Source organism: Alosa pseudoharengus, unplaced genomic scaffold, assembly GCF_046254945.1.
Source record: "Alosa pseudoharengus isolate Yale_2024_CS ecotype anadromous, Long Island Sound unplaced genomic scaffold, YU_APseudo_1.1 YU_APseudo_1.1_scf_2, whole genome shotgun sequence".
NCBI classification, from domain to species: domain Eukaryota; kingdom Metazoa; phylum Chordata; class Actinopteri; order Clupeiformes; family Clupeidae; genus Alosa; species Alosa pseudoharengus.
In genome coordinates, this window is record NW_027468663.1 from 38958309 (window position 1) to 38970059 (window position 11751).

General features: G+C 40.5%; 1 protein-coding gene across 1 annotated transcript; it reads left to right on the forward strand.

The window, feature by feature from the left end:
* Positions 1 to 832: 832 nt before the first annotated feature.
* On the forward strand, positions 833 to 10053 carry LOC143134518 (E3 ISG15--protein ligase HERC5-like). The gene is made up of 24 exons (XM_076294946.1): positions 833 to 1121; positions 1217 to 1328; positions 1440 to 1516; positions 1606 to 1827; positions 1955 to 2046; positions 2230 to 2360; positions 2493 to 2620; positions 3273 to 3340; positions 3431 to 3540; positions 3659 to 3718; positions 3868 to 3973; positions 4065 to 4257; positions 4788 to 4942; positions 5090 to 5164; positions 5457 to 5558; positions 6055 to 6144; positions 6374 to 6484; positions 6679 to 6822; positions 6948 to 7111; positions 7262 to 7319; positions 7633 to 7703; positions 7838 to 8021; positions 8652 to 8754; positions 8956 to 10053. The coding sequence occupies exons 1-24, from the start codon at positions 905 to 907 to the stop codon at positions 9165 to 9167; spliced, it is 2985 nt and encodes a 994-aa protein (XP_076151061.1). The 5' UTR covers positions 833 to 904; the 3' UTR covers positions 9168 to 10053.
* Positions 10054 to 11751: the final 1698 nt, after the last annotated feature.

Genomic DNA, 11751 nt, shown 5'->3' on the forward strand with positions numbered 1-11751 from the left:
TGTACATATTGTAATTATACTTATAGCCATATTCTACTGCTCTTAATTCCATTCATACTGTTCTGCTTTGTATTATTTTATGTTTTTAATGCCTTATTCTTATATGTTAAGTGAGTATTAAGTGAATGTTGTACTTTGACAGCAAAGATTAATGGAATCATATTCCTTGTTTGTTTATGCAAACCTGGCCAATAAAGCTGATTCTGATTACATTTTTAGAAAGGATTGTTGAGTTTTGATTGCAGTGTTTCATTTTGGCATAGATGTGAGTTGTTTATCTCCAAGTGCTATACTTATTTGGCTGTGTGTAGAGTTTTGACATAATGAGCCAAATTCTGCAAAAAGTGCCCCCCCCCACACACACACACTCACAAGTGAACACAAACACACACACACACACACACACACACACACACACACACACACACACACAGAAGCACACATATTCACAAAATCAAGACACATGCACACAGTCATTTACATACACAAAAGTTGCAAGAGTAGGAGGTGGAGACAAATTGACAAGAGTAATTTATTTTTGCGGGGAGATTGTGCGGAACTGAGCGGCGGTCATATTTTGTACCACTTTGCGGTATATCTAGTTCTTATTTGCATGATTATTCTATGTAGATTAGGCTATATTGTGATAAGGATGAAATCGTACCCTCGGGAAAACAAGAGTAGGCCTATACCTTTCATTTCGCGATAATAGGCTTATCTCAGTGGCGTAACTCTACTTTGAAAAACGAAAGCAACTATCGTTTGAATAAATGATGATGGTTAGTTTCGGTTTCCTTTCCAGATTCATGAGGATACCGCGTCATACGCGGTGCACTTCCATCGGAACCTCCACAGAAATGTCAGTGAGCATGAACAGATCTGCAGCACATCATTAGATTCCAAAATGGTTTTATTTACATGGGGCGCACATGCAGACAGGGGACTTACTAAGTCTGACTCAGTGGACATACAGGACGCTATTCACTTTGTGCGCTCGCAAAACAAGATTCGCTATGTGTCATCGGGGAGAACGATTGTCGCGTTTTTACGCGGTGAGGGTAAATTATCCATCTTCCGAATGCAGGAGGAGGATGGTGGAAGTTCGAGGGCAGGAAAACTGAGTGAGTAATGCGTGAAAAACGAGTCTATATCGCCATTAGGCTACTTTTCCGCTTTACCTCTGGCACTACTGTTCATTATTTGCTTTATCATCCAGAAAACTTCAACGACGTCAAGGAGATTGACCTTGTATCTTGTGGGGAAACCACCGCTGTCTTAATTCTTAGTGGAGGAAAGGCGCTGTCGCTGGATAGGTTCAGTAAACTGAGGTGGGTTCAAAAACGACACTGTTTACATGTAGGCCGATTGATTGTAAATATTATGTATTTACAGAGTAGCCAAATCTCTTTAAAAACGAATTCAATGTTTACCTTTTTCAGGCCTCTTGAGGTACTACATAATAAACGCATTGCTCAGATCGTATGCGGAAGTCAGCATTCACTTGCTCTTACTGAAGGTCTGTCTTGGAATAATGGAGTTACACATTACTTTGACATCCATAAATCTACTCATACATTGTTTTGATAATGTCTCTTTGTTTCCCAGATGGGCAGGTCTTCACGTGGGGCCAGAACTCCAATGGTCAGCTGGGTCTGGGGCAGGGGGAGCCCAGCACCATGTCCCCCCAACCCCTCAAGTCTCTGGCGGGGATCCCCCTGTCTCAGATCAGTGCTGGAGGGGACCACAGCTTTGCCCTGTCCCTCTCAGGGGCCGTGTTTGGCTGGGGCAAGAACAGCGCTGGGCAGCTGGGCCTAGGAAACAACATAGGTGTGTCAAGTGATATCATGGATATATAATTGTTATTTTCAGAGTTGCCTATCTTATTTTAAGTGTCACAAAAGATTGACAAATTGTAAAGATTGTAAAGACTGACATGATCTTTTCTGATTATAAGATTGCCCTGAACCCGTTCAGATAACAGCTCTGAATATGAAGAAGATTGTCCACATCTCCTGTGGAGAAGACCATACAGCAGTTTTAACTAAGGTGAACTCTCTGACTGTTTTCATGCATCCATGTATAAAATATAAAATTGTATATGTGAACACTCTTCGGGGAATACATTTAGAGATTGCTTACTTATACTCTACCCTACTCAATGAATGAGTGTAGGTAAATTGGTTGATATAGTATTACCGTTTCATGACTGATCTGCTGTGATGGTTCCAGGATGGAGTAGTGTTTACATGTGGGTCAGGACGTTATGGCCAGCTGGGGCACAACTCCTTCAGAGATGAACTGCGACCACGACTGGTGGCTGAACTCTGGGGCTCGAAGGTGTCTCAGATCGCCTGTGGGAGGTAACACTTCATATGTTCTATGTCACTGTTTTTTATTTTTGGTGAAAAAGCAAATTTCAAGTACAGATTCATATAGTAATACAAGTTCAGAAGTCATTTATTCCTCTTCATATATCTTCTTCATCCTTCAAGACACCATACATTAGTACTCGTGGGAGACTCCAATGCTATCCTCGCATTTGGGCGTGGTGAACAGGGACAGCTTGGAAATGGACAGAGCACCAACTCTTCTGTTCCTCTCTATGTGCACTTTCCACCCGGTGAGCAGCGCCTACTGGACGTTTAGACTGAAAGCCGTTGAACAGAAAGAGTTCTTGTAAAAGATGACCAGCTGTGCGTCCCTCAGTTATGGGATCCTAATTGTAATGTGTACAGTCTAAAGTCTAACTAAAGGGAATTAAATGATGAGGCAAAATTAATTTGTTAATTTAATACCATGAGCAAGATCCTAAGAACAAATCCAAAACACTTTGCTAATTTCTCGTAATTTAATCAGGGCCCATGGATGGTGACTTTTAGTGACTTTAGTACACATAATTGGTCTTACACTGAGTCAGTGTATACATCTAGACACTAACCCAACATTTCTTTGATGTCAACACTATAGTAACATAACGTAAAGGGTGCCACAGACCAACATTACCAAAGTACCTAGTAGTAAGGTATGCGATAGTTAAGGATAGATAGATAGATAGATAGACAGATAGATAGATAGATAGATAGATAGATAGATATATACTTTATTGATCCCCAAGGGTAAATTCAAGGTCTCAGTAGCATACAGACATCACACACAACATGCTCTGGGAAACACTTTGGAAAAGTAGAAATGACATACAAATCTTAATGATAGCTTTAAGAAGACTTTGGGAAAGGCACTCCAGTTATTTACTGTCTATTGCTCTTCCATAGATCATGAGGAGACCTTTGGGAAAATTACTGCTGGAGGGCATCTCTCCTTTGCTTTCTGCCAGGCTCAGGTACAGTAGGACCTGGATGTTATGCTGCAGATATGTGTCCAGTCCAGTCTGAATTTAAGTTGAAAATATGTTTTGAAATTATTCCTGCAGTCAGACCCAGCCAAACCTCATCCCACGAAAAGCAAAGGATTATTGACACTAGATATTCAGACTGTTGAGAGCTGGGTCTCTGGTTCAAAGGCATGGAATAAAATTAACAAGTGAGTGTGTCTTTTCAAGCTACATTGAAAAGTTGTACTTGTAATTTCAGTTAGCCTGAACATTTGTACAGACTTTTTTCCGAATTTGACAACTGATTCAGCTGTTTCTCATTTTCAGGGAAATTTGTAGAATATTTGCTTCAGCATCCTGCATTAATGGAAGCTTTATTGACACAAGGTATGATCAATTAATTATATAATCGTCCCTGTCACATGAATAAATGTTACCATTAGGGTAACTGATTTTAGTTGCCTGGCTGAAGACTGTGGCTTTAATCTTGTCAAAACAGAATAAAATTCCTTTCATTTTGTTCACATTTTCCTTAGCTCTGACAAACATTACCTGACCAGCATAAGGAACTCTGGACTTGATTTGTCACTTGCACGTCTCGCTTTTGAAAAAATGGCAGAAAAGCACACAGTGTTGACTGAGGTAGTAGCATCTCTAGATCTCCAAGGCCAGGTTATCCAGGTTGGCCAAGACTCACAGATTCAACTCATGTTCATGGCTGTGTCTGTTTCAGGTGGAGTCTGTGGTGCGGCTGCGTCTGCTCCCGTCCCTGAGCCCCAGCCCTGCTGGAGTGGAGGGCCTCAGAGTTTACCTCATCCTGCCAGAGCTGCTCAGGGTGCTGCTCAAACAGCACAGGGGGACAGACCTCGCCGTCTCATTGGCCGAGGCCATTCTCAGGCTGCATCCTGATTTGCTAAAAGCTCTGGGTAAGAACTGTCTTTTGCAACCAACCAGTCTCCGTTGATATATACCTGCTGCATTGGTTTAACAACTGTACTCAGAATGTACTCAGAAACAAGTATCTCTTTCTGTTAAAGTTGCTAAATAAGTAGAAATAGCAGATATAATTTAGTCAACATAAGCTCAAACAGTTCACAGCTCATGGGTAGAATTTGAGGTGGCAGTTAAAGACACTCGCCATCTCATTGGCCAAGGCCATTGTCAGGCTGCACCCTGATTCGCTGAGTGTTCTTGGTAAGTGGCAACTAACGCACTTCAGTCCTTTAGCACTTCTGCTTACTTCGTAGCTATGATGCTGTGGCACTGTCCCCATTCTTGAGTCATCACAGTATTCTTATGTAGGTGACATGAAAATATTCCCACCTAATGTTCAGACCAAACATTTGAACCAATCTGAAGTCATTTTTTTTCAACCAAGTTTGAACTGTGCCATAACTAACCTAGATGCGATGAGATAGCATTTATATTGGTTATCTTATACGGTTTTCTCCCACAGAAACCCTCTGGTCCACACTTCCTGGCTCATACCTCCGAACTGTTTTGAAAGTTTTCCGGACAATGTCAGGAGAGGCTTTTGCTGAAAGCGTTAACAATGCCAGTGACCATGGACAGCCACTACAGCTAACACAGGTTCTACAGAGGGTGCATGAGGTGTGGAAGCTTAATTGGACTCTTTACAGGCACCATTTTCATTTCAGCCGTGAAGGATATGATTACGATTTACTGTTGATAATTCTGTGAAGTTAAATATTTAATGAAATTACTGTTAATCCATCAACACTCTTTTTTCAAAAATAGGCCATCAGGAGAGGCAAGAGGAGGATTCCTGATCAGTGTTTCTTTGTCAAAGAAGTCAACTCAGTGTTCAAAGAAGTGAGTCGTTTTTAAAATACATAAATGACAAAAGTAGTCTAAAGATTATTTTTAACTTAACATTATAACCATTTAAGACTTTAAAATGTATATTGTTTCACTTCAATGTCGTCCACTTGTGCTGTCTTATGTCCAGCCGTGTGCACAGTGGTCAAGCAGTAGTAAGGCATACAGTAATAAGTGGCAAAAATGTTAACCCACGATCTATGCATATGTATTTTAAATGAGGCAAGAGACTAAAAATGTGCATCAGTGTCCAGCATTTCATTTGAATCATTGGTTTCCTTGTTAGTTGAATGCCAAATTGATTGGACTAAACCAACCTCATCTTCTTTGGGATCCACTTTGGCAAAAACAGCAAGTGTCAATGCAGAACACGATGGCTTTGTACAAGGTAACTGTGTTCAAAAGTCTAAAGTCATCATAAGTACATTGCCGTTTATACCATGGTCTAGGTTGAAAAGGGTGTCGTTTAAAAAGTGATATACTACACCTATAAAAAGACGTTCCGTTCGAATTGCCTGATGACAGTTCTAAATCACTGTGCTGGCTCAAACGCTACTTGGTAACCAAGGCAGAATTATCAACAATCAACTTATCAACATTCCACAGCGTTGCGATAAACAGCTGAAAAAACTAACGATTTTAGCTCTAAAACTCATTTAGTATTAATAATTGATTTCATATTTATTTATTTCGTAAGTGACCATGGTATAAACAGGATAATGCCCTTCGATGCGTCCATTATCAGAAATAAATGGACTCTGCTTCGCGTCGGACAGTTCACGCCTCCGCGTCGTCCATTTATTTCTGATAATGGACACCTCGTCGGGCATTATCCCTTACGTCAATGATTGCATCAGTGTATTACAGTATGCATTACCTTTCAGAAAAACATCTTTCAGTTGAAGTCAAGTCCATGCATTTTTAACCTGGAGGGCAAACATATTGTTTTAAACCTTCACCTTCAACACATGAGGGTAAGTATAAATCAAATTTAGGACAGAAAGAATTTGGAAACTAGAATGGTCATTTCCAATAAGATTTACTTAAGTGAATTTGGATAATTTCCATATATTGAACTGTTATAGCAAAAACATAAAACAATTTGAGCAATTTTCTGTCCAAGCAGATTTGTTCTACTGTGTATGTTCTACATATGTATGCCATATGTGTATGATAATAATAACTGCATGCATTAAACTTTAGGCAAATGAAACTTCATGCTTTCTACTGAATCTGAGACGCACAGCACTCCTGGAGGATGCCTTCAGTCAGCTCCAGCAAGCAAGAACACATGACCTCAGGAAATACTTAGGGGTAAAAAAATGTCTGTCTCATTTTAAAATGCAGCTTCAGTAATCTTTAGTATTAGTATATCAATCCTTAATAAATCATTAAACCTTAACACATATTTAATCCTTGATAATAGTTTGATGGTAACTATTTGATGTCTAGATATAAAATCCAGTTTGCATTTTGTGATTGGTGGACGTTTTTTTTTTCTGTCACAGGTGCAATACATGGAGAATAATGTGCAACTCAAAATATCAGATGTCGACAAAAGAGACTTCTTCTTGAATGTGTTCAGAGAACTCTATCATTCTGAGATGTTCATGTACAATGACACAGAAACCTTGGTTTGGTTCCCCTCTCAGGTAATGTTAAAACGTTTTGAGCTGTTTTTGAGCTGTTTTGACATTGACAATGTTTTAACATTTTTCATAGGGTCATCAACAGGTTATCAAAGACCTCTCAATCTCTTTATCCTGTCTTTCAACAGCCCAGAGAGGAAGTGAAGAAGTACTTCCTCTTTGGTATGCTCTGTGGCCTGGCGCTGTACAACGACAGTGTGGTGCACCTTCCCTTCCCATCAGCGTTGTTCAAGAAGCTTCTCAACATTCCGCTAACACTGGAGGATCTGGCTGAAATTAGCTCTGTGGCAAAGTAAGAGTGTTGAAGCGTGGACACTAATTTATTACATTAGTTGATTAGGACTAAAACTTTTAGTATCAACATGGTTTATTTGGAAAGGTCATGGTCACTTTTCCACACACTGCCTACAATGAGTACATATCTACTGTATGTTTGTAAAAGGAGTCTGCAAGAGGTGTTGGACTATGATGATGTGGAGAGCATGGGATTTTTCTTCTCTGTAAGTAATGAATATAAAGGCTTACTTTGATCCTCTTCATCATATATTTATACTTGTGCCTTTCAAAGCATCCAAGAACATGATTAAAAATGCTGTAGGCCTAAGTATGAATTAGGAAACAGTTATAACTACATTTTATAGTTTATGAGAAGATCTCTGATTTTGTGGACAGAAATCCCTATGTCGTTGGGCAGAACTGCTGGATGTTTAAGTTAATTGTTATGTGTAACTATATCCTGCCCATCCTATCCTTTGGTGATGATACATTGACAGTTGTCATGTCATATTTATCTCTCTAATGGTCTAATGCCAGATAAGCTGGGACAACATAGAGGTTGAGCTAGACCCAAATGAAGCTGGAAAGCCTGTCACCAATTCTAACAAGTGAGTTATCATTCAGTTGGTTTTACTTTCCCTGAATGTTTAAATTATCTGATTTACAAGGTTATGTATATAGATGCAATATATGCATTTGATTTTATGCATTTCAAAAAACAATTTGTTTTGATATTTCACAGGAAGGAGTTTGTTCAGGCCTATGTCGACTACACATTAAACAAATCAGTGGAGAAGGTGTTTGAAGAGTTCAAGAGAGGCTTCTTCAAAGTGTGTGCGCGAGACATTGTGGAGCTGTTCCACCCAGAGGAGCTGAGGGGGATGATGGTGGGGAGGGAGGACTATGACTGGGACAAACTCAAACAGGTGACACAAAAACAATCCAATCCATCACAGCAGGTTGATTGATCATTTATATTGTTGTGTATTGCATGGCAAAATAAGGCAAACGCTTACTAAAATGGTGATCCTCACGCTCGCTGGCTCAGAATGGAGAATTCCCACTTACAGTCCCAATTCCCATGTTGAAATGTACACGTGCAAAGCAAACAAACACACACACATTCCCACAGAAGCATACAAACACACACACACACACACACACACACACACACACACACACACACACACACACACAGTGCCCCACCCCCACCAACACACACACACACACTCATTCATAAACTGCCACACAATTACACAAATGAACATGCACACGCATGGTCATGGTAATGAGAGAGGTCACTCCACTCTACTTCTACGTTAGACTATGGCCTATGACTAAGCCAGAGCACCCATGACAAAATTTGGTGAGCAGTTCTTGATTCTCTGCATTACCTTCAACTTCCTTAATTTTGTTTTAAGATAAAAACGTGTTTGAAATATTTAGTAAAAATACCACATACTGCTCGATTAAGTTCCTTAGGGATGTTTAGTGGGACGTTACTGTGTAGCCTACATTATTTCAATGAGTTTGCATGTTGTTGAATCTGTTTCCAGAATGCATCATATGAATTTGGATTCTATGAAAATCACCCAACTATAGTCTTATTCTGGGAGGTGTTCCAGGAGCTCTCGGAGGATGACAAAAAGGCCTTTCTCTGTGAGTACAATTCCAACAGATGTTGCACTTCTATAATATTTGTTTTGGAAAAGGGGAATAAATCTATCGGTGAGAACCAGGCACACAGACAAAGCACTGCACTTTGGAGGGAACTTTGGCTTCACCTGTTACATATCGGAGTGCTGCCCCGTAAATAGCCATGTGATCTGCACTGGATCTCTCATCACTCCTCCCCTTTAGTGTTCTTGACGGGCTTTGACCGGGTGCCTATCCTGGGGATGCAACAGATCAAGATGCGAGTACAAGTGCTGCCAGGCTCCACACCGGACCACCTGCCAGAGGCCCTCACATGCCATGCTCTACTGATGCTCCACCCCTACCAGTGCAGGGAGGTGCTGCGGACTAGGCTCAGTGAAGCGCTGCACCACAGGAGAGGCTTCTGGGAGGACTAGACTCATGAAGACCTTCTCAAATTTGAGGGATAAGATTTTAAAGACTTGATCTGCTTGTAACTTTATTGATGTAACTTGTAATTATGAAGGCTAATGGTTAAACAGACAAATGTACAGTGTAATATACATTTGAATCATGGTGAAAGAATGATGATGATGATGATGAATGAAGAATATGAATAATGATGAATGGGCATGGGTTCAAAGGGCATTGTGTTGAGTTTGGAGTGAGGTCACTTAAGTTAACATGACTATCAATACCAGTACAAATAAGGTCACTGTTCATTGAACAGTGTTCAATCTGAAAATGTGTTGTTACTAATCTCTGAATATGAACATTAAACAAGAAAAAGACTATTCTTAAATGAATATTTAAGTAGGCTAGTAGCCTAAATCTGTAATATATAGATATTAGCCTACCATTTCACAAGCAATTTCTAATAATTGAATGATTAAGGGCACATGGACAATGTGCATGTGAAACACAAAATAACACATAGCCTATAGCCTGAGTAATTAATTTAATTTATTGTGCTTATAGAGCGCCAAAACATTACAGGTGGTTCAATGGTTCAAGCTTTTAAAGACTTGATCTGCTTGTAACTTTAATGATGTAACTTGTAATTATGAAGGCTAATGGTTAAACAGACAATTGTACAGTGTAATACACATTTGAATCATGGTGAAAGAATGATGATGATGATGATGAATGAAGAATATGAATAATGATGAATGGGCCTGGGTTCAAAGGGCATTGTGTTAAGTTTGGAGTGAGGTCACTTAAGTTAACATGACTATCAATACGAGTACAAACAAGGTCACTGTTCATTGAACAGTGTTCAATCTGAAAATGTGTTGTTACTAATCTCTGAATATGAACATTAAAAGAAGAATCACAAGAAAAAGACTCTTCTTAAATGAATATTTAAGTAGGCTAGTAGCCTAAATCTGTAATATATAGATATTAGCCTACCATTTAATAATTGAATGATTAAGGGCACATGGACAATGTGCATGTGAAACACAAAATAACACATAGCCTATAGCCTGAGTAATTAATTTAATTTAATGTATTGTGCTTATAGAGCGCCAAAACATTACACATGTATCATGGCGCTTTACAGAATGTAGGCAATCAGAGAAAAAAGAAAAGAAAGAAAGAAGGCCCATGGGTAACAGGGTTGAGGAAAAACTCCCTAGAATTGGAGATACAGGAAGAAACCTCGAGCAGATCCACGACTCAAGGGCCTGACCCATCTGCCTAGGGTCAATACGGACAGTAAGGTCTGTACACATGACAAATGCATATGATAGTCAGGTGTGGAGAATAGGACATGGTGTTTAAAGCACCTGAGGTGAAAGTTATAAGAGGTGGGATGATTACGTATTCGGTATGATAAAGCATTAATCATGATTTAGTGAGAGAAAGTGCAAATAGTCCGGCGTTGGAATTGTCCAGGGATAGAGAGTTGTCAGGGGGCAAGTGGTGGGTCGGCAGACGGGCCAGGAATCCGGGCAGAGTTGTCATAGGCAGGTGATGGGGTTGTACGGGCCAGGAATCCAGATAGGGGGACAGTAATGGCAGCCGAGGATGGGACTTCAGGTGGGATGGGTAAGAGGAGGGCCAGGCACAAGGATGGTTGATGACTGGTGGTGAGGTACAGTAAGGGGTAAGAAAGAGAAATGTAGAGTGGGTTAGTATTAGTGAAAATCAAAATGGTTAATGTCAATAAGTAAACAGTGGTATATTGTTACAGTAAATCATAGTGAGAATATAGGCAAGAGAGGGAGAGTTGAGAGAAAGAGAAAAGGGGAGAGAGGAGTGGGGTTGTACGGCGTGGCACATGAAGTCCATGACAGCACTATGCTATAGCATAACTAAGGCATGGTGAGGGGTAGTCGACACCAGCGCAGGTCACGCTGGCATTAAGCCCAGAGCCATAGAAAAGATTTTATCTACTAGCCTGACGAGACAGACCCACATTAAAATGTAGGGTCTGGGCACTCACCGTTCGCAGTGCTCAGTCCGAGAGGCGGGATAATCAGTTGTCTTTCAAATTCCCTCTGCACGCAATAGGACAGCGGCAGCGCTATGAGTCCCATGCGTTTCCCACCAGCGGAGCTAGTTGGCTAGTTCAAACGTTTGCCAACTTAATAAAAGCTTAACTCGTGTCACACTGTTCGCCAACAGCAACATCCATCTTATTTATTTTCAAGTAGCAGGGAATTCAAGCCAAACCTTGCCACTCTGCCATTAATCATTATGTTACGCCCACCTAACGACTCATTCATTGGCTTTCTGCCAGGGCTAGTCTAGCAACTCTCCGTTGGCTTGTGAGCTCCAGAAATCGAAACTCAATCAGGCCAATGAAATGTAATTTGCTGCCGCTAGGGGCGCGTCTAGATTTCTAGGCTATTTATCTACTGCTCCTACGCACTATCACTGTACTGAGCCCGTTAAACAGATCTTCAGCGCCCCAGCGCGGCGTTTAGTTTCGTTTGGTTTCATACTTGAAATGACCAGCCAGTTTCATTTCCAAATTAGCCTGGCGGATAAGTTTCGCTTTCCGTCTCAACGTCACCA

What these genes read in the sequence shown, in the direction of transcription:
- LOC143134518 (XM_076294946.1), top strand. Translation starts at nt 905, where the DNA reads ATGGTTTTATTTACATGGGGCGCACATGCAGACAGGGGACTTACTAAG. An exon ending in TTCACCTTCAACACATGAGG is followed by an intron (nt 6,145 to 6,373) that starts GTAAGTATAAAT and finishes ATTAAACTTTAG; the next exon opens with GCAAATGAAACTTCATGCTT. An exon ending in GAAATTAGCTCTGTGGCAAA is followed by an intron (nt 7,112 to 7,261) that starts GTAAGAGTGTTG and finishes TGTTTGTAAAAG; the next exon opens with GAGTCTGCAAGAGGTGTTGG.